Source organism: Nematolebias whitei, chromosome 12 (assembly GCF_014905685.2).
Source record: "Nematolebias whitei isolate Nwh7 chromosome 12, NemWhi1, whole genome shotgun sequence".
NCBI lineage: Eukaryota > Metazoa > Chordata > Actinopteri > Cyprinodontiformes > Rivulidae > Nematolebias > Nematolebias whitei.
Genome location: NC_056509.1, coordinates 42,579,483 through 42,601,954, shown reverse-complemented (window position 1 = coordinate 42,601,954; position 22,472 = coordinate 42,579,483). Strand labels below are relative to the sequence as shown.

General features: G+C 39.3%; 1 protein-coding gene across 1 annotated transcript in view; it reads left to right on the top strand.

The window, feature by feature from the left end:
* Nucleotides 1–22,472, top strand: part of LOC119417942 (nesprin-1) — a 128,541-nt gene that overhangs the window by 49,204 nt on the left and 56,865 nt on the right. Inside the window, exons 39-56 of the mRNA XM_037685190.1 lie at nucleotides 1,005–1,184; nucleotides 1,318–1,431; nucleotides 3,055–3,153; nucleotides 5,603–5,674; nucleotides 7,066–7,476; nucleotides 7,573–7,655; nucleotides 9,305–9,443; nucleotides 9,827–9,913; nucleotides 11,284–11,430; nucleotides 11,615–11,815; nucleotides 11,988–12,080; nucleotides 14,738–14,917; nucleotides 15,067–15,237; nucleotides 15,379–15,516; nucleotides 17,704–17,903; nucleotides 18,464–18,596; nucleotides 20,355–20,537; nucleotides 21,069–21,218. Of these exons, the coding sequence (XP_037541118.1) occupies nucleotides 1,005–1,184; nucleotides 1,318–1,431; nucleotides 3,055–3,153; nucleotides 5,603–5,674; nucleotides 7,066–7,476; nucleotides 7,573–7,655; nucleotides 9,305–9,443; nucleotides 9,827–9,913; nucleotides 11,284–11,430; nucleotides 11,615–11,815; nucleotides 11,988–12,080; nucleotides 14,738–14,917; nucleotides 15,067–15,237; nucleotides 15,379–15,516; nucleotides 17,704–17,903; nucleotides 18,464–18,596; nucleotides 20,355–20,537; nucleotides 21,069–21,218 (2,781 nt within the window). The remainder of the gene's footprint in view (nucleotides 1–1,004; nucleotides 1,185–1,317; nucleotides 1,432–3,054; nucleotides 3,154–5,602; nucleotides 5,675–7,065; nucleotides 7,477–7,572; nucleotides 7,656–9,304; nucleotides 9,444–9,826; nucleotides 9,914–11,283; nucleotides 11,431–11,614; nucleotides 11,816–11,987; nucleotides 12,081–14,737; nucleotides 14,918–15,066; nucleotides 15,238–15,378; nucleotides 15,517–17,703; nucleotides 17,904–18,463; nucleotides 18,597–20,354; nucleotides 20,538–21,068; nucleotides 21,219–22,472) is intronic.

Sequence of the window (22,472 nt, the reverse complement as noted above, 5' to 3'; positions counted from 1 at the left end):
TAGGTCAGTGAGGTTTTGTAGGTCAGTGGGGTTCTGTAGGTCAGTGATGTTCTGTAGGTCAGTGAGGTTTTGTAGGTCAGTGAGGTTTTGTAGGTCAGTGAGGTTCTGTAGGTCAGTGAGGTTCTGTAGGTCAGTGGGGTTCTGTAGATCAGTGAGGTTCTGTAGGTCAGTGAGGTTCTGTAGGTCAGTGAGGTTTTGTACGTCAGTGAGGTTCTGTAGGTCAGTGAGGTTCTGTAGGTCAGTGAGGTTCTGTAGATCAGTGAGGTTTTGTAGATCAGTGAGGTTTTGTAGGTCAGTGAGGTTCTGTAGGTCAGTGAGGTTCTGTAGGTCAGTGGGTTTCTGTAGATCAGTGGGGTTCAGTAGGTCAGTGAGGTTCTGTAGGTCAGTGAGGTTCTGCAGGACTATGCCAGCAGTTTTGCTGCACATCCTGACAATCTCCAAGAGTTTGTTCCTGTTTTTCACGTCAAAAGTCCAAACCAACAGATGAAGGTAAAGTTGAGCGACTCAATAAAACATTCTCATAAAAGTAAAATCAACATTAAAACCAGAGCTTCTGATAAAAAAAACATTCTCTGGTGGGTCTTCTTACAAAGTGAGTTCACATGGTGGTCAAAGGTCAGTTTGTCATCAAGAGCAGTTCCCAGATATTTATATTGATGCACCGCCTCAACATCTTCACCATTAATGACCACAGGAGTGACAACTGGAGTCTTTTTTAAAACCAGTGACCATCTCCTTTGTCTTAGAAACATTGAACTTTAAAAAGGAAGACTCGCACCATTCAGTGAAGACCCCGACCACAGGCCCGGGGTCTGGGTCATCACTGCTGAGAAGAGACAGGATGACAGAGTCATCAGCAAATTTTAAAATGTGACGCTGTGGGAACTGGCTGCAACCATCGTTTGTATATAAAATGAATAAAAGGGGTGAAAGAACACAGCCCTCAGGGGAATTTACCTCCTGACACAGGTGTTCAGTATAAGTGTAACATTTTCCAATTTTAGACAATCCTGGCCAGCCTCCAGTCGATGCGGAGCAGCTTACAGGACATAAACGGGTTCAAAGAGGAGATCCACCTCCTGGAAGGAGCAGAGAAGCTTCTGGTTTTCTCCAAAGCCACACAGCTCCTTGAACAGCTGGAGGAGCTGGAAGAAGACACCAAAGAGCAACTCTCCCTTCTGGAGGTAAAATTCAACCACACGGAGGATGTCTTAAAGTAATAGGGTTAAAGTGTGGTGTTCGAGTGCTTACAGAGGCAGTACCTGTTCTGGGGAGAGAACAACAAAATACGAAAGCTCGTGTCTTGTGCTGAAACAGAACAAGATAAAGGAGGAAGACAGAACTGCTGAGCATCTTAGCATCACTTTAGTTTCTGATTTTACTGAAGAGACGCTGCAGCTGGAAGGACCTGCACGCCGACGCTTCATCCAGGTAACAAAACACACAGCATCGTCAGGTAAAATCCTGCCAATCATCTGTTTCAGTGCAAGAATAAACTTGATCTGAAAATTAAACTACACTTCTAATCATTTTATGCAAAACACCTTTTTAACCAACTGTTACCTAAAAGTTCAAAACTATATTTTTAAAAATTTACTCATTTCAAAACGAGTCGTTTGAGCAAGCAAAATCTGGTGAAGTTAAAGAATTCTTTAAGGATGTCATGAAGTCAGATTCTTCTTATTGTCTGTTATCTAAGAATAGTTGAACCTGCCCGTTAAAGTCCTGATCAAAAACAAAACCAGAATTTAGGGCTTAGCCTTAAAATAATCCACATCGCCCACGGCCTTTTATGCCAACATGTTAATCAATCTTATGAGAAGGGACAACGTTGCAACTGTTTTTGACAGCTCTGTAAATAACGTTACAGTAGTCCCTCGATACTTCATGGTTCGACTTTTGCGGACTCTTTCACAGGTTTTCAACGTAAGATTGTGCATGACACACGATTAGCTTATTGATGGAAGGCGACCAACCAGAGCATTGTGTTGAGGGGCGGACTGGCCATCGGGAGCATCGGGACATTTCCAGGTGACCTGGCCAGCTCAGTGATCGCAGAAGAGCCCCCCTCCTTTCTCTTTCTGAGGCTGTCTGTCACAGCAGACAGCCTCAGAAAGAGAAAGGAGGGGGCAGGGGGTGGGGTCTGTCTTTCCCCATCGCTGCTATGGGAGCTTTAGTGAGGCGGATACCAGAGTGAGCGGCAGGGATTGTTTATTTAAAATAATCAAGCTTGACCCGAACTGAGCCTCTAGTCCCCCTTGGTGATCACTGAGCGGGCCAGGCCACCAGGAAATGTCCCGGTGCTTCCGATAGCCAGTCCGCCCTCGGGCGCTGATTGACTCCGTAACCGTAGCATCAGTCTGTCTGCTCTCTTTTGCTGTGCTCTTTTAGAGAGTTTAGAACATTAAGAACACTGCGACAGTGTGGGAAGGGTTTATGAAGCCTTAAAAAAAAAAAAATATATATATATATATAAATATAACCTTCCTACTTCTTGGATTTTCACCTGTCACGGGGGTGTCTGGAACGTAAACCCTGCGATAAGTGAGGGACTACTGTATTCATGTTCTCAGGGTATATGATGAGATGTCATCCTCAGAGTATGTTAGAGATGATGGTCAGCTACTACCACATCAAATTTAGCTCTGCGTCTGTTAAATTGATGGAGTTGTAGCCATTTATGTGCTTTGTTGTTTGTTTATTTTTTTTCTGTGGTGGCCATTTTGAATTTGTTTGACTCCTAAAGTTAATGCTTTGTAGATGTACAGCCACTGGTTACTTTCAAGAGTTTTATTAAAACCAGACAGAAATAAACCATTTTGCCTTTTTCTTTCTATGGTGGGCAATATTCAAGCTAAATAACTACATTTAATAGACTTTCAGGCCCAGAGATATCATGTTTCATGTTTACTATTTTCTGATAATCTGCATTTTCTGTTCTAGGTTCTAACAATTTGTAAATTCTTTTATCACTCAGATAAAAGTTTGTTAAACTAAATAAATTGTTTGCCGTCCCAGTTTTCATCATATATTCACCCTTATCACTGAAAGCAGGAGTCTTTTGAGGTGTCTTACTCAGAGGAAGAGGAAGATGAGGAAGCCGAGAGTTGCCACTCTTCTTCCTCTGACACATTAACATGCAGTGTTCCAGAGGTAAATCTGACAAATGGTTGCATGACGAGAGAGCATGCCTCTGGGTACCTCTGTGGTTCGGGTTTCGTTCAAAATGCCGGTAATTTCTCAGACTCTCGGGTCAAAAATGGAAGTAAAATTAAACACAAATGTGCAGTTTAAAGAGATAATTCTGAATGTTTGAAGTCGGGCTCAGTGAAAAGGTTATGGACATACTTACCTGCTCTAGAAAGCTCTTTAAACAACCTCAAACTGGAGAAATGTATATTTGAATTCTAACCAGATTAACAAGCTAATGGCTAGTTTGAGCAGAAGCAAATCCTAAAAACAAATTTTCCAACAATTTATGTAAACTGGATTTAAAAAACCATAAAACTACCATCAGTTTCAAACCACTGGCAAAAATCTTACATTCATGCTCGAAAGAACCATCGAAGTTCACAGCTGTGAAGGTTCATTTTAGCAAAAAACTCCCTTCATATTTTTCTGTAAATGTACAATTTGGTGGGTAATTATTCAAATATTAATAAAAAATAATATGATCAGTTATTATTTAATGTTACTGGATTAGGCTCATCTCACTCCTTTACACTACTTTGTTAATATTTTTGTCATTGTTTATAGATTTAATTATTTAATTTTTCATTTAATTTTTCATTTGATCCAAGTAGGTATCTCTGCAGACAAATTTGGAAGGCGTATCTGGAAGGCCACATTTGATTGGACGATAAAACAATGGGCGTATCTGGAGGGTCACACATGATTGGACGATAGAAAAATGGGCGTATCTGGAGGGCCACATCTGATTAGACGATAGTAAAATGGGCCATCCGGAGGGCCACAGCTGATTGGATGATAGTAAAATAGGCGTATCTGGAGGGTCACATCTGATTGGACAATAGTAAAATGGGTGTGTCTGGAGGGCCATCTGATTAGACAGGGGAAAAAAAGGCTGAACCAAAAAAAAAACAAGCCGTTTGTGTTAACCACAGACATATTCTGTGTATGGTGTTAACCGGTTCGACATCAGCGGCGTCTCCATAACTTCTCTTTCCGCCTTTCTTAACACTTCCGGTTACATTTCAAAATAAGAGCAACATAAATGGGTACTGGGGAGGGCTAAATGTTGTTGTTGTTTTTTTTTTTTTAATACCTAGCCTTTTTTTTTTTAATACCTAGCCATTACATTAAAAAACAAAATCCATTTTGGTTGTTGAATAATGTGAAAATAGTTACAATCGATTCATAAAGAAATAAAAATAAAGTAGTCAAAATATTAACAATACTTTAACTGGCTTTGGGACAAAGGATGTTTCCTTTAACTTCACTTGTTCTTGTTCAACCTGCAGTCACTGCAGATGAGTGATTGTCAGTTTCTGTCAGATTCTGCAGCTGGAGCAGGTATTTCTGTTTACTGGTTAACTTCAGCTGTCTCAGATTTTAAGAGTCAATCCTACTCCATGTTTCAGCTCCTGTCATAGATCAGATCTCACAGAAGAGCACTTCTAAAAAGAACATTTTGTTTTTAGCTTTTGTTTTGAAATAGCTGAAATTAGCTGAAAGTAGCTTAAATAAAGTGTATATTTGTACAAGGAAGCTGAACCAGAACAAAATGTGAAAGGAGCAGTAAAAGGTTGTAAACACATCTAAAGATATGAAGGATGTAAACTGAGCTAAATTCATTTTCTGTGATAAATAATGTCAGAAAAGGCTAAATGTTTCAAAAAGCTAAAGTTGCACCAATACCAAAAGTCACAGCAGGATTTTTCTGAAAGAGCTGAACCGTTTCTGACATTTGATTTGTTGAAGTAGCTTAAATGTGGGATGAGAATCGTGCCGAAAAACATACGGAAGAAAAACGGATCACAATAGAGTGAATGCTTCGCAAGCGTTCACACAACAACAGTGAGTTTGTGCAAAACATTTGAATAAAATAACACATTTGATAGATAGGACTGTTTTTAAGGCCATCGCGATAAACTTTATATCGACCTCACTTAAACAGGCTTGTCAGTTCGGTTTGAATCACTTTTTTTTTCTTCCCCAAACTGAGGCCGTTTAAGTAGATCAGGTAAGATTTACTATACTCTTTTTTTACAGAGCCCTACTTTAAACCGTTACCTTAAAGTTCAGAGAAGACGCAATTAATTACAATTTAAAGATTGTCATTTGGAATGAAACTCAACAATCATCAGGCTCTTTTCTCCTATTTATCCCGTCCTTTTCTATTTGTATTCACTTGGTCATTTTCAGATTGAGCACAACTTTTGTTTCCTGACAGATTTTTTTTTTTTTTTTTTTTGCATGCTGAACGAAGCTGCATGAGACAAGTTGTTTCTCTGTCGCTGTCGAGAGCAGCTGCTTGAAAAGCTCTTCAGATACGCTTCATTTCTTCTGCACACCCAAACTCAGACGGGCATGTGCGTGAATAAATCTGTGAATACGGGTTCTGTCTCCGTTTAATTATCAGGACGTGGAGGAGACGCTTCGCCTTTCAGATGTACAACGTGAGGATGTGGCTGAAATGAAGCAGCAGACAGAGGTAAAGGTAAATACTGAGTACTTGGAGATGTTTTTTTTACCTTTGATACACCTGTATGGTCTTTATTGTGAGAATGTTTATGAAGCTTCACTCTATTGTGATCCATTTTTCTTCTGTCCGTTTTTCAGCTTCTTTCTCGTTCCACAGTTTTTGTGCTATTTCAACAAATCATAAATCAAAACGTTTAGCTCTTTCAGGACAATCCTGCTATGACTTTTGGTATTAGTGCAACTTTAGCTTTTTGAAAAATTTAGCCTTTCCTGCCATTTGTTGTCTCAAAATGAATTGAGCTCATTTTACATCCTTCCAATCTTTAGATGTGTTTACAACCTTTTACTGCTCCTTTCACATTTTGTTCTAGTTCAGCTTCTTTCAGCTTCTTTGCACAAACTTAAACTTTTTTTAAGCTACTTTCACCAGTGTTTTCCATCTGTTTTGTGCTTCTTTCAGATCTGGTAACTACAACACTTTTGTGCTTCTTCTAACGTCTCTCTGCTAATTTCAGCTTATGCTCCTTTCAGCTTATTTTTGCAAGTTTCATCTTTTTCTGCTTTTTCAGCTATTATTTAGCTGTTTTATGTTAATTTTAGCTTTTTCAGCTACGTCCACATTATTTGCACTCATTTAAACTGTTTTCAGCCTAATTCAGCAAAAATGTGCTCTTTCCACTTCCTGCTGGTAATTTAAGCTTCTTTCTGCTTTTTTTTAGCTACTTTTTAGCTGTTTTTGGCAAATGTCAGTATTTTTGCAGATAATTTCCATTTCTTTGTGCTCATTTTTGCTTCTCAGCCTAATTGGGCAAACATGTTTTTTCTGCTAATTTAAGCTTGTGCTACCTTGTGCTAGCTTTTAGCATTTTTAGCTAATTTCAGCTGTTTTAGATTAATTCAAGTTCTTGGTGGTAATTTCTGCTACTTTCAGTCTAATTAACTTCTTTGTTAATTTTAGCTTGTTATGCTCCTTTCAGCTTATTTCTGCTAATTTCAGTTGTTTCAGCTACTATTTAGCTGTTTTGTGCTAATTTTAGCTTTTTCAGCTAACTTCTCTTTTTTTAAGCTTTTATCAGCTCTTTCCATTTCCATATGTTAGTTTAAACATCTTTTTACTTAATTTCATCAGGGTGTTTTAGCTAGTTAACTAATTTGTGTGCTAATTTCTGCTTATTTAAACGTATTTCAGCAGATAGGTGCTCTTTTTGCTTTCTCCTAGTACTTTTGGATTGTTCTTCCATTTCAGCTACATTTCAACATGTTTCTCAGCTTATTTCAGCTGTTTTTCATCACGTTCTTCTGCAATAAGCATTCACACTGCATTTTCGCAGGAAATGCAATTTCTCTAGTTTTGACAGAATTTGAGATTTTTCTCACAAAGTCCTAAATTTTGTTCTTCAGGATCTGGACAATGCGGCTCATCATTTTTGTTTGGAAGCAGAGATGAGTTCAAAAGATGCAGCAACAAGCTTTTTATCTGCGAATCCCGAGTTTGATACCGGCAGTGGATCTCAAAACGCTGAAACTGGATTAATAACACAAGACGTGAAAGCAGACATCTGTCAGACTTTGAATCCTGAAACCATAACCAATGATAATCTAAAGCCTGAAGGTGTTGCTGCAGCTTCGGACCTTCAAGAGACAATGAAAGAGCAAATTTTAAACATCGACCCTCAGATAAAGTCTTCTCTGTTGGAGGACACAAAGTTGAGTCCTTTGAGACCCATAACTTCATTCAAAGAAGCATCAGAAAAGCTCAAAGAAGAGGAAAACAAACATCTGTCCATGTTCACACATCCTCTTTCAGATCAGGTGAGCGTAAAGACTCCATCTTGTTACATTTGAATTCACTTTGAACTCCCAAGTTTAATTTTTTTGATTTGTTTGTTTTTCCTCTTTATGCTTCAGAACGTCTGGCTTCAGCAAGAAGTCAGCATCAGTTTGTTAGAAGGGTCCCAGCAACCTGAGGAGTTTGTTGAATCAGCAGTCAGGTAACGGATTAAGGAAAACTACTTCTGCAACGCTTGTTTTCCAGGCATGCCATACCATGCCATACCAGACCACTTTATTTATGAAGCACTTATAAACAGCAACAAAACCAACCAGAGTGCTGTACAGCAAAAACAAACAAGCAAAGGACACAGGATAAAATACGTACATCCACAGAGTTAAAGATAAGACACTAAATAACTAACATTATAGAATAACTCCATCCAGAAGGCTTCATCATTCTGAGGAAACACCAAACAAAACTGCTTCTCCCCAACATCTTACTCCAAAGTGGAAGAAAAAAAAAGAGTTACGTTGGTGCTAAGATGGCCTCTGGGGCACGTTCTCTCCTCCGCTGTTCGCCCTCTCCCTCGTCAGTAGTCATGTCACACTGGTTCAAAACACCAGATGACCTGACTGACCCGTGTTGGATTTTTTTGGACTGGACACTCAGTCAGGTCATCTGGTGTTTTGAACCAGTTTGACATGACTGTCGATGAGGGAGAGGGTGTGCCCCAGAGGCCATCTTAGCACCAATATAACTGGTTTTTTCCACTTTGGAGTACGTTGTTGGGGGAGAAGCAGTTTTGTTTGGTGTTTCCTCAGACTGATGAAGCCTTCTGGATGGAGGGTGAAACGTCTCAGCACAAAAAAAAAAAACTGTCCAGATGACCTGACTGAACAGTGTTGGATTTTATACCTGTATTATTGAGCACTGGCTTTGATCCATCCATCATCTTTACCCACTTCTTTTTTTTTTCTTTGTCACGGCGGTCACTGGTACCCATGTCCAGCTATCACTGTGCAAGAGGCAGGGGACACCCTGGACAGGTCTCCAGTCCATCACGGGGAGACAAACGAGACAAACAACCATTCACTCTCTCACTCGCACCTAGAGACAATTTAGAGTTGCCAATCAGCCTAACATGCAAGTTAAAATCAACTCGCACAGTGTCCAAAGCCGGGGAATAAAAGTGAGTTTTTAAACGAGACTCAAGCACGGTGGTTGAGGGAGCCTGTCTGATATGCAGTGGTAACTCCTTCCACAGTTTTGGACCTGCAACAGAGAAGGTCCCGTCACCTTTGAGCTTGAAACGAGTGCCTGTAGCCAATAAAAGCATCTGGTCTGCTGACCGCTGTGGGACATATGGCTGCAGCAGATCAGAGAGATAAGAGTGGCTAGAACTGTTCAGAGATTTAAAAACGTACAGAAGGATTTTAAAAATGAATTTGAAAGTGAACCGGGAGCCAGTGAAGGGACGCCAGAACTGGAGAAATGTGCTCTCTTTTGCCTGAACCAGTTGTAATCGTGCAGTGGAGGTCTGACTGATCCCAAACAGAAGCACACTTGCATTAATCGAGCCTGGATGTTATGAACGCATGTTTTACTGTCTCAAGATTACTTTTGGACAGTATGGGCTTCAGTCTATAGACAGTCGCCTCAACTGAATAAAACAGGATCTAACAATCGTGTTTACACGACGGGTTAGTTTCATAGAAGGATCCGTTTTCACTCCCACATTAGTGACCACCTGTTTCTTTAACGGGGTTAGAGAGGAAAGGTTGATGCAGTGTTTCCTGATGTGCCATGAGGTGGAAACATGACTTCTGTCTTCGTACAGAACACTCAAGTGTTTTGTTTGTTCTGCAGTTCTGCAGGACCTGAAGAGGAGGATGTAGCGAGCCGAAGCTGGTCTCGGCTTCATTCTCAGACGTTAAAAAAACTCAACTTTTTGAGAAATGTTCTGGAGGAACAGCAACGCACAGAAGATGGAGGGACTCGTGAGAAGGTAGGAAAGTGATTAAAAAAATGCTTAAAGATCGGATGTTACTTTAGATTTCTGAAAAGGAAACGTAAACATTCAGACCAAGACTGAGAAGGAAGCTGTAAAATAAGAAAAATGACTTTTATGACTCACTACTTTGAATAATTACCAACATCACCATGGCAACGGTTCAGTTTTTAGTCTTTATATCTGTGCAAACCCTCCCATGTTTTTACGTGCAACATTTTACACAAGTACTATTGCCTGAAATTATTATTATTATTATTAATTATAGTTGCGGCACTGAATAAGATTCGACTACAACAAATAAACAGAATATAAATTGTTAACCAAGGCAAGCGTGTTTGAAATAACCAGATGCTGCTGGTTTTTCTTTTTGTGTCCAGGTTCAAGAAAAGGAGCCGAGGTCGACCGAATCGATTTCTTCAGTCCTGCAGAAAATCCACAGATCCATCATCGTGCTGAGACGAACGGTTTGTAGAGCAGAGATATAACATTTGTGACCAAAGCAGTGAGTCAGACGTTGAGCAACTTCCAAACTTAAACGTAAAGATCAACAAGAGCTGCGTTTTAACAGTTTCAACACTCACGTATATTTCAGGCTAACTGTGTGAACGCTTATGAAGCATTCGCACTATTGCTTGTATTGCAACTTTAGCTTTTTTAATTATTTAGCGTTTTCTGCCGTTTTTTTCTGTTAGAAAATGAACTGAGCTCATTTTACATCCTTCATATCTTTAGATGTGTTCACAACCTTTTACTGCTCCTTTCATATTTTGTTCTGCTTCAGCTTCTTTCAGCTTCCTTCTGCAAAATTAAACTTTTTTTCAGCTACTTTCAGCTGTTTTTTCCCAGATGTTCGATGCTCCTTTCAGATTCTTTCTGCTAACTACAACATGTTTGTGCTTCTTCTGACTTCTTTCTGCTACCCTGATGCATGCTCAATAATCCGGGTAGAAAATCTAAAAAAGTGAAGTCAGGTCCTCTGAACCCGTCCAGAGGACCTGACTTCACTTTTTTAGATTCTTTCTGCTACTTTCAGCGTTTTCTACTATTTCTGAAGCTATTTAGCTGTTTTATGCTACTTTTAGCTTATTTCAGATAATTTTCACTTTTTTCTACTTTCAACCTGATGGGGCAAAAGTGTTCTTTCTGCTTTTTTCTGCTAATTGAATCTTGTTCGACCTTTTAAGCTACATTTCTAACATTTTTAGCTAATTTGAGCTGGTTTCAGATAAATTCAAGTTTTTCATGGTAATTTTTTTTTGCTACTTTCAACCTTCAATTTACTTGTTTGTGGTAATTTCAGCTTGTTATGCTCCTTTTAGCTTTTTTCTGCTAATTTTGGCTTTTTCTCCTATTTCAGCTAATATGTAGCTGTTTTATGCTAAATTAAGGTTTTTGAGCTAATTCAACATTTTTTAGCTAATTTCAGGTCTCCGCTTCCTTCTGGTAGTTTAAACTACTTTGTGCCTTTTCAGCTACTCTTCAGCTATTGTTTTTACTAATTTTAACTTTTTTTTTTAGCTAATTTCCTCATTTTTGTGCTAATTTCTGCTAATTTATACCTAATTCTGCAAAATAAACGTGTTCTTTCTTCTGCTTGTTCTTTCATTTCAGCTACATTTCAGCACGTTTTTAGCTAATTTCAGCTGCTTTTCAGCAAATTCTTCAGCAAAAAGCATTCACACTGCATTTTCAAGCGCTGCATTTAGATTGTTTGATTTTTTTTTCTCTTCTTTTTACTGTTTTTTGAATAAACATTCTTCAAAATACAAATTTTCATTTTATGCTTTTCATTTTAGAAAATAAAACTGTGGTTGTCATGTTTGATGATTCCCAGGCCGAAGGTCCAGACCGTTCTCGTCCTGCTGTGACAGAGTTGTACGAAGCTGCACAAAGGATCCATGACTGTTTGGACTCTGTACCAGACGTTCTGTTGTGTGCTGGTGTTCAACATGACTCTCAGCTGAGGCTGCTGCACAAACAGGTGACTTCTTAAAGTTGTTTTAAAATAAGCACACAGTGACAGTTTGGGTGACCAAACATCTAAATCTGACTTTATAGAATATAAAATGAATTAGTTTTAAAGACAAAATGAAAATAAACAATCGTTTTGTGGTGTTTTCACTTCATAAAACCACTCTTTTAGACTTGTTTACATTCTTACACAGTGTGTATCAGCTCAGCTGAGAACTTTAGCAGAGCTGCTGAGGAAAGTGGATTCAGCGATCACACCTACGTTCTTCAGGGAAGAGCCAGAAGCTCACCGCTGTCTGACGAGCCTTCAGGACTGTCTTCGTACCGTCCAGCGTGTCCTCGACTCCTCCAACAATCATGAGGTTGAAGATTCAGACCTGCAGAACCAAAATCAGGTTAAAACAAACTGAGAATCTGAATTGAAATTTGCCATCAACACATTATTAGTTCCTGAAGAGGAAAGTTACAAATTCCTTCTTCTGTGCCGACAGTATTTATCACTGAAAGGTGAAGCTAAAACTCTCCGTTGTTTATAAAAATAAATGTCTATTTCCCTGCATGGTGTAGGCATTCTCCTCCAACATTCTGTGTCTGCTGGATGAATTTGAAACGGGTCTGAGTCGGATCTTCCCAAATCTAAAGGAGGTTCCTAGTTTGGAGGTAACTATTATTTACTATTCGTGTTATTTATTCCACATGTTTAGACGAAGGCAAATATTTATTGTGTGTTGGCACAGCTCATTTGTATGTAGTGTTAGCAAAACAACTCATTATCCATTAAATTAATTTTAGAGAAACTTCCAGAAAGAAATCCATGGTAGTGTGTCTACAACTGTTTATCGTTTGAAGTTACCCTAATTCAAGATGGCCGCCACAGCTATTCAGTCTTTACCAACATAAAAATGGATGTAAGGCACAAAGAAATCTGACGGTGAGCTAAATTTCGGTGCGGTAGTAGCTACACATGATCCCTAACAGGTTCTCAGAGCAAAACATATTGCAGTATTTTTGTTTAAAACTTGGTCATTATCTGTGTGTCTGTTAGCAAAATATCTTATGAACCACTGGAAGGGTTTTAATGAAAGCTTTAGGAAGAAATTGTTGGATATACGTCTACAATCGATTAACTTTTGGAGTCAACTCAATTCAAGATGACCACCACAGCTAAATATGCAGATACAGTATAAAGCTATAATTTTTAATGGCAGTCCACCTTTCATGAAACTGTGCAAGATGTTACTTTGAAGGTTCGACCAAAACGGCTACAACTCTGGCACGAGAGGCAGCGAGTGATATGCATTCCTTCAAGGAATGAGTTTAACTTTTCATAGACTTAATAAAACAAATAACTAATCTTCCACTTGTGACAAGAACTTATTCATCCATTTAACCTTTATTTATACACGTTAGCCTCATTGAGTCATGAGGACTCATTTACAAGAGAGACCAGCTTTAAACAAAGATGAGGTACATACAACAATAAACAGCCATAAAATAAAAAGTAGTGTTATAAAACAAAATAAAATCAAGCTACATTATAAAACGTTGTAAAATACTTAAAACAGGAACATGTCTGCGTTGATTCTTCCACTGACCTTATCAATTGTTTAAAATCCCTCAGAGAGGTCAAAGTGGACAGCTTCAGATCTTTTTATAAGGTGTTCCAGGAGCAGAGTAAGAAAAGGCCTTTTTTCTGAGTACAGTCCGCACTGAAGGGACGCTGCAGGTAATGTCTTGAGAGCGCACGCTGTAACTGCACTGACGACGTGACATGTAGGCGTAGATCTAAGAAGACAGCAGACCAAGGTGTGATTTGTAGATGAAAATGTATCCGTGAGAGAGTCTTCGTGAAGTTACTGATGACCAACTGATCAGTGAATACAGGGTGCAGTGATGAATATGGTAGTTACAACTAGTTATGAATCTTAGCGCATCATGATAGAGAGCATCCAACGTCTGCAAGCAGCTGGCACGGGCATTCATGTAAATAAGTTCACCATAATCGATGGCTGGTAAGGAAAGTAGCGGTTACAAGGCGTTTTCTAGCATTCAGAGTTAAACAGGATCTATTTCTGAAAAAGAACCCCAGTTTTAATTTTAGTTTCTTTGTCAAGTTGTCAACATGCGACTTAAAAGGGAGATGTGCATCGAACAAGATTCCCAAGTGTTTGTAAGAATCCACAAACTCAATAGGAACACCGTTCATAGATGGAAGGAAGGACTGCTGGGACAGACTTGCTGTTTGAAAACGGCATCCCTTTGGTTTTATCAGCATTTAGCACCAATTTGAGATGGAACAAATCTGACTGAATGATATCAAATGCAGACTGTAGAAGCTGGAAAACCTTAGCAACTGTTTTAGCTTGACAATAAACAACTGTATCGTCAGCATAGAAGTGCATGTGGAATGTTCTGACCTACATTATTTATATAAATTCCACCTTGTCCTCCTTGATTTATTTAAGGGGGTTCAAACATTTTGTAATGTCAATGGAAAAATTAAGGCAAATATGTTCTTGTTTTTAGTATTTCTCCCTGTTTGACAGCACCCTGATGTTTTGTTTATACACTACTCGTATTTGAACTTCATTCTTTTACTCTAGTTTATTGTTATTATTGTTTACTGTTTTGTTGTCTGTATTTTATATGTTCTGTCTGGAACAGGTCCTCAAATGAGTCCCTGTGGCTCAGTGAGGCTAGCCTGTATAAATAAAGGTTGAATGAATGAAAAAGTTGTAAAGAGAGTGGGTCCTAAGGCTGAGCCTTGTGGTACACCATTGCTGACAATTAATTAACTAGAAGAAGAGCCATTGTGTTGAACACAATGTAGAGGTGCACAAAAGGAAATTAAAAATCAGGTGTAAGAATAGTGGGGAAAGGTCATTTTTGCTGACTTGATGTATAACCTGCATCTTTTGTTACTTTGAGAATTTCAACCTACCAAAAAACATTTGTGAACTAGTTTTGCCACATGGCAACAACTCTTCCACAGCAGCAGCCACTTCTCAACAAGACAGCATTGATTCCTAAAATCTGTTTCTGAATGGTTAAGAGAACACAAACCTGGTCTTCAGACTCCATCCTGAAGGGACGTGATGTGGCTGAAGCGAGTTCAGTCCACGAAGAGCTCGCACTTCAACCCACAGGGCATGAAGTGAACATTACTAGCATCCCAGGAAACCCCTTACCTGTTTCTAGTGATTTCTAAAAGTACAGCTAATGTGGAAATACGCTCTTAAGAGAATACGTCAAATCTGTGTTTCAAACAAGAATCAAATTCAGCTTAACCTCTTTGCCGCTCGTGTTTATCCCTGCAGTGTGCGCTGGGCAGACATCTGAGAGGAAGTACCGGGGAAAACGTGGAGCTACAAAACGCCTCTCAGTCCTTGCTTCAGGGGATAGCTTGCCTTCTGGAAATGGGAGAATGTTTACTAGAAAGACGGACGGGCCAAGCTCCCAACCGCAGCAAACTTCAAGCTGTTCTCTGCAGACACAAGGTATCTCATTAGGCTTTCAAGAACTTCTCCAACATGCAGCAAAGTCCAGGTTTAAGTAACTTTACGCAGAGTTTGAGGGGGTTTCCATGAAGTTTTTGATTAGTGATACAGATTTTCAACTGTTATAAATCTGTTATGTTGCTGTGCAGAAACTCCTGCAGGTCCTCAGGTCCCAGCTGTCTTTCCTTCGGTATCTGTTCCAACGGGAACCCGATGCACTCAAAGGTCAAGAGCATGAATGGATGCAGCTGGAAGTCCGGGCTAAAGCACGCCAGCAACAGGCTCTGGAGCAGGAAGTGGCTTCTGAGAAGAGGCTCCAGGTTTGTAATGTTTGCTTGCTCAGGGCCAAATAAGCTCATGCGCTCAGAAATGTGCATTTTTATTTGTATCTTTCCTGTGCAGGGATTTCACTGAAATAATCAGATGATAATTGTACTGGTTTGTGGTGGGCTTTGCTTTAGGACTGGATCTGCTGGGAGGATGTTTGTGGTCGACTGGGTCGAGTGTTGGAGGAGTCTGAAGCCTTTATTAGTGGTGAAGAACCGGAGGGACATGATGATGAGGAAGAGGCGGTTCAGAGCAGACTAGAAGCCTGCGAGGTACTTCCTGTAGCTCTGATCATCGATTTAGCTGCACATCTCTTTCCATTTGGTTAAATAAAATATCCTTACGTCGATTTACTACTTCTGATTGAAACTGTGGCCCAAAAGTTACAAAACCCAGCAAGAGAAAACCCAACAGAAGTTCACAAAACTATAAAACGGGGAGAGAACATTTTTTACGACTCACAATATTTGTGGGAACAAACAGAAAACATGACCACTTTTAGCAAATACTAATAAATCAGAGAACCTCAGCATCTTCTGAGTCCACAAACATTTCAGAAAACATATCTTTAAGATGCCGGAAGAGAAAATGAAAGTTTTTATAATCCACACCTCATGTGTAGGACATGGCACGCCCTTAGGGGTTAAAAGCAGCTCAACTTAGGGGATTTTATACCGTATTTTTTTAACTATAAGGCACATTAAGCGAAACAAAACAGTCAGATAAGTCAAACTTTATTCAACTCATTCACAGTAACTCTCAACATTGTTTATCACATAAAATCAGTTCAAGGTCAGAAGCACAACCAGAATTAATACATAAGGCTCACTGTCGATTTTTGAGAAAATTAAAGGATTTTAACTGCGTCTTATAGTCCAAAAAATATGGTAAGTTGAATGCCTTATAAGTGAGTTCCTATCATATTTTAGCACCTCAATGCAATTTAAAAGCCTGGAATGCCACACTTTTCATTTGAATTGTAAAATCTCATATGAGAAAGGAAATGTTCTGGTGTGTAAACTCTTTGTTTTTTAATCTTGAATCCTAACTTTTTAAATAAAAGCAGCAATAACACGGAAAACAAAGGGCATTTAATATAACAATTGAAATACTGATAGTTTGATAACCCTGTTTATACATGTAGTGATCATCATGCACAATAAATATTACAGCCATACACTCTTGGATCAGACATGAGCAACATATGGCCCATGGGCCAAAAGTGGCCCTTGGACAATTTCTGTCCGGCCCCCAGTATCCTTAATTAAAAACAAAAGTTTATATTTTCTACCAATAAAACTTGAGGAGGCTGAAATTAAACATAATGGACAAAACTTTGAAAATGATTGGATTAAAATACAATGATTTTTTATTTTTATTTTATTTTTTTAAGTTGTGTTTCCAGAACATGACTGAATCTTAAAGACTCCAAAAATATCCATCCATCCATCCATCCATCCATCCATCCATCCATCCATTATCTAATCCTGCTTCTTCCTTTTGTCCACCTTGGACATAAAAACATAAAATAAACATATGTAGTTTTGTTTATTTATTGCTTTATTTACTTTAACAAATATATTGTCACAACAGCCAGTTTACAGAGCATGTCTTATATTCCTAAAGAGTATTTGGGAGACTTTTTTTTTTTTTAAATCAAGTGTGCTAACGATGCTACAACAAGAAATCAGCTAAAATAATTTACAGATTATCTGTCCTTCCATTTCTCTGTGTCCCTTCCCTCTGAGATAAAAAAAAGTAGATTTATTAATCTCAGATATTTTAAATTCAATCTCTCTCATTTTGTTTTTACTTTTAATAGTAAATGAATCAGATCATATAAGATTCATCTTTATTATTCTGTATTTTCATCCCATCAAGAGGCAGCTGATAAGTTAAATTTCCCAAACAAACTCGTCACCATGAATGTTACGGTGAGCCGAATGAGCTTGGAGTAAGAATATCTTTTTGATTTGTTGAATGTTTGCTTGTGCACAAAATAAACTTTTGTTTTTTTTACTGTAAAGTAATGCATGTTGTAGTAATAGTACGTAATGTTCAGGCTGCTGTTTAATACACATTATTATAGTTTAACGTACATCTTAGATCCTTGAATACTCTTTCCTTTTGATTCTTTATATTTTTGCTTTTTTTGGATGTAACTGGGACCTTGGGAACACAATTTTGTTCCACCTCATGCACCACATGTGATGCGAATAACAATAAAGAACCTTGAGGCGACACAAACTCATGCTGGCACTAAAAGGATCAAACTGCTGCACTCAAAGCAGAAGATGCTGAGACTGTCCTGGACTTCTGGCGTTTCCTTCGAGCAGTGGTTTAGATTTTTTTTCCTCTAAGAGCTTTTAGCTTTGTTTGTTCTTATATTTGTCAATCCAGAGGCGATGGTATGTTGGAAGGTCTCTCGCTGTAAACACGGATCGTTCTGTTTCCCACAGCGAGCTCTGCTCCAGCTTGAAGAGGGTGGAGTTCTGTTGGGAACGCTGCTGGACCAGAAGAAGCTGCTGCAGGCGGAGCCGTGCTTTTCCGCCTCCGTGGCTCAGGCAGGGGGCGCTCTGGAGCTGCGATGGAGAAGCGCCTACAGGAGGACGGAGCAGGAGATCCACCGTTTTAAAGACATCCAGGCCAGAAGAGCCAGGTAGGCACTAGTCTGTGGTTTGAGTCATAAGGTAAATAAAGTGGTTTAAATGAAAAGGCTGTTTTTGTCATTCTTGTTGTTTTTACTGTGAAGCCCGTTGTGTTACCACGTTTATGTTTCTCCTGCTCAATGGGACATTTTTACAAATGAACGTTTTCTTTATCAAGTTTTTAAACCAAATGCTACAAATGTTTCCTGGGATATATATATATTTTTTTGTGCTGAAACGTTTCCATGACTGATGAAGCCTTCTGGATGGAAGGTGAAACGTTTCAGCACAAAAAAAAAAAAGAAACCGTCCAGATGACCTGACTGGAAATTGTTGGATTGTATACCTGGATTATTGCACATGGACTTTGTTGGTTCCTGGGATTTAGTTTGCTGAATCACATTTTTATACTTTCTCAGATTCTTGAATTTCCATCAACGTGCTGTTTTATTTTTTTCCCCCCCATCTTCATTTTCTCCTTTGAACGCCTGCTGAACTTCCCTCTGTCTGAGGGTCCAGTCACGTTCTGCCCCACCGGGTGATCGATTGCTTTTCCTCATCCTCCCCACAGATTCCAGACTGACTTCTCTTTGGTCAGCCAGCGTCTGCTCGGTGCCAGCAAACACCTGAAGACTTTGTCGGGCCTGGCAGATTCCTCCGAGCTGAGTCAGGAGAGCCTTCAAAGAAGTCTGGTTCAGCTGCTGGTGAGCCGCTCATCCACTCTTGATCAAACACAAGGGAGTCCGTTTAAATGCCCAAAATTTGTTGGATCATTAGAGCGGGCTGTAACGTCTCTTGAGTTGCAGCAGAACGTCAGTGTAGGCAGGTTGAGCAACACGTCTTTCAGATCACAGCGATCATGTTTTATAATCTCATCCTGAGTCAGCGAGTAAAGAAACGTGACTCGAATACTAAAACTAGACGAGCCAAAGTTTGCACAGAGAATGTGACAGTTCGTTAAAGAAATGCGTATCACCTGCTGCCTTTCATCCCGTGTTGCAATCGGTTATCAGATGTTGGGAAGTGATGGAGTAGTAGCTGTTCAGGTCAAACCTCGTAAACGCCGTCACGCACGAACTCGTGCTTTTGGGAGGCGTGTGTGCAGAGTCCGTGTTAGGGATGACTCCCAGCTAGGCCTGTCACGATAACAAATGTTGCTGGGCGATTAATTGTCTCAGAAATTATTGCGATAAACGATAATATTGTTTGAAATTTGACATTAGTAATTATTGTCAAATTTAGGAAGGAATGTTTTCATTTGTTTTGTATGTAGTACCTTTTTTGACCACCAGACGGCAGTATAAGACTGTTTGAACTGATGGATGGATAGTGAGGGAGCGAGCAGCGTGTCTCTTTAGCCTCCTAAGACCCGAACTCTTGTATATGTGGTTGCCAGGTCCTAGGAGGTTAAAAAAATTGTGAGGGAGGCCCCTTGATGTGAGATGGGCTGTCTCTCCTTCCTTTTTTTTTTGGTTCTCAAAATGGCGGACGCTCGGTGTAGCTTGAGCTCTTTAGCATAGCGTTTTTCACACAAAGCTTTTAATAAAAACAATCAGTAAACAAGTTCTCAGCTTCTTTTTGCAGAGAAAAACAACTTTTTAGACAAAGGCATGGGTTTTATCCGTGAATTCTGTAGCTTCGACGAGACGGAGGTTTTTTCCCTGTGGTCGGCCTGTTAGCTTAGCTCGTAGCTTAGCTTCTCAGCTTAGCTGCTTTTAATAATAATAATGTCATCACAATGTCAGCACTGTATGTTTCCATACAATGGCGAAATTAGTCTCTGCATTTAACCCATCCACCACCAGGTGGTGCAGTGGGCAGCTATTGAAAGCGCCGGGGGGCATTTTGGGGATGAGGTGTGCTGCCCAGAGACACCACGTGATGTGCAGTGACTGGGGATCGAACCTGGGACTTTCTGGTCCCAAGCCGGCTGCCCTGCCACTACACCATCTCGGCCCCCAATTCCAAAAACGTGATTTTGGACGGTTAAAACAGATTTTAAAGAGAAAGGGATGGGTCAGTGAAGAGCACCGGAATTGAGCCTTTTGTCATCCAGTGTCTTCAGTAGAAGGAGAGAGACACAAAGGAACGATAAAGCCGATAAATGAAAATGAGGTTGATAATTTTCATTTATCATGCGATTAATTGATTGATTGTGTATTGAGAGAGGCCTACTCTCAGCTACTACCACATCAAATTTTAGTCCAAAACTTGTAAAATTGAGAGAGTTATAGCGATTTTTGTACTGGCTAATATCAGTTGGTTGTGGCAGCCATCTTTGATTGTGATGACTGTAAAACGTATTCAGTTAAAGATGCTTATCCTATGATTACTCTCTGAGAGTTTCATTGAAATCCATCAAGTGGTTCATGAGATATTTTGCTAACAGACAGACAGACAGATGAACACCCACTAACAATACAGATCTGAGTTGGGCCGGACTGACTCGTTTTCTTTTCCAGGACTTCTCTATGGAGCTGGAGACCATCTCAGAGCTGTGGGAGTCCGTATCAAAAGACGCCACTGAGCTGCTCCACCTGAGGGAAGCAGATTGTCCCAAGCTGAGAACCCAGATCAGTCAGATGGAGGTCGGCTGCAGCCAAATGACCTCTGACCTCTCCAGGAGTCAAGACCGGCTGCAGCAGGTGCAACGTTTTTTTGTGTTTGGGGAAAATATCCTTTTAACTTTTGATAATAAGAAGTTGAAACTGCAGCACAACGCGAAGCCACTGAAACGTTAGAGATCCAGAAGGAAGTGCTGTTTGTTTTCAGAAATAATTAGATCTTCTCCAGTGAGGGGAGTATAAACTCAAACCCTTCTGAAATCCCTTTTGTGGCGACTGAAGAGGGGAGGGAGTGGAGAGGAAGGTCATGCCTTATTTCTCCTCACCATCCATCACCAGCGAATGGAAACAGATATTTGGCAGAGCTTTAATAAGCTGATTTTGCCAGTTTCTTCCATCCAGATGGTTTAAATCGATGTCTTTTAAAAGTGGAAATCACTCCAGCAGATGATGAAAAGATCTTATCTTCCAGAGATTTAATATTGTGGATCTTATTAGAATAGAACAGATGTTCAATGAACGATTACTCACTTTAAAGGGCTTGAAAATAATTAAAAACCTACAAAAGGTAGACTTGTTTTACGTTCCTCCCTGTTGAATTATGTCCGTTAGCGTCTGACGGCTGCAGAGCCGCCGCTGGAGCTGCTGTCTGACCTGGAGGCCTGGCTGAAAAGAACCGAGGCTCAGTTGAACCAGGAGAACGAACGGATCTGCAAGGCCCAAAACGCAGCTCAGTTTGCTGAAATCCTGCAGAAATATCGGGTAACCTGGTTTGACTTCCGCTTTAAACTAAAGTATTTTTTTACTCGTATCTGAAACAGTTGACTCGTTTATCTGTTCAGTTTGAATTTATACGTGTTTTTCTCCTGAATGTTCTATTTTACACACCTTTGTTCTTGTCAAAGCTCTGTATGATTTTCATTTTTCACCAATCAAAGTGCACTGCATAAATAAATAATCAAAACTAGAGAAGTTGCATTTCCTGCAAAAATACAGTGCGAGTGCTTATTGCTGAAGAACAGCTAAAATTAGCTAAAATATGCTGAAATGGAAGAACAAGCCTAAGTTAGCAGGAGAAAAAAGAAATAACACACATTTGCTGAATTAGGTTTAAATGAGCAGAAATAAGCACAAATTTAGGAACTTGGCTAAAAAAAAAGCTGAAATTAGCAACAACAAAAAAGCTGAAAAGTAGCTGAAAAGACAGAAAGAAGCTTAAACTATGAGAAGGAATTGAAAGGAGATGAAATGAGCTAAAATAATTTAGAATTAGCTGTAAAAGCTAAAATTGGCATTAAACATCTAAATAGTAGCCGAAATAACTGAAACTAGCAGAAATAAGCTGAAAGTAGCATAACGAGCTGAAACTAGCAGTAAGAAGTTAATTACGCTGAAGGTAGCAGAAATTACCATGATAAACTTGAATTTGTCTGAAACCAGCTAAAATTAGCTTAAAGGGTAGCTGAAAACGTAGAACAAGCTTAAATTTGCATAAGAAAGCAGAAAGAACAAGGTTTCCCAATTATGCTGAAAGAAGTAGAAATGAGCACAAAAATGTGGAAATTATCTGAAAAAAGCTGAAATTAGCACAAAAAAACCTGCTGAAAATTAGCTAAAAAGTCAGGAAGAAGCTGAAATTACAAGAAGGAAGTTGAGAGAGAAGAATTTTGCTTAATTAGACTGAAAAAAGTTTAAATGAGTGTAAAAAAAATGTTGAATTAGCTGAAAAAGCTTAAATTAGCATAAAACAGTTATATAGTAGCTGAAATAGTAGAAAAAGCTGAAATTTGCAGAAAGAAGTTATAAGAAGCCCAAAAATGTTTTAGTTAACAGAAGGATCCTGAAAGGGGCACAAAACAGCAGAAAAACAGTTGAAAGTAGCAAAACAAGCTGAAATTAACAGAAAGAAGTTAGAACAAGCACAAAAATGTAGAAAGATCCTGAAAGGGGCACAAAACAGCAGAAAAACAGCTGAAAGGAGCAAAACAAGCTGAAATTAACAGAAAGAAGTTAGAA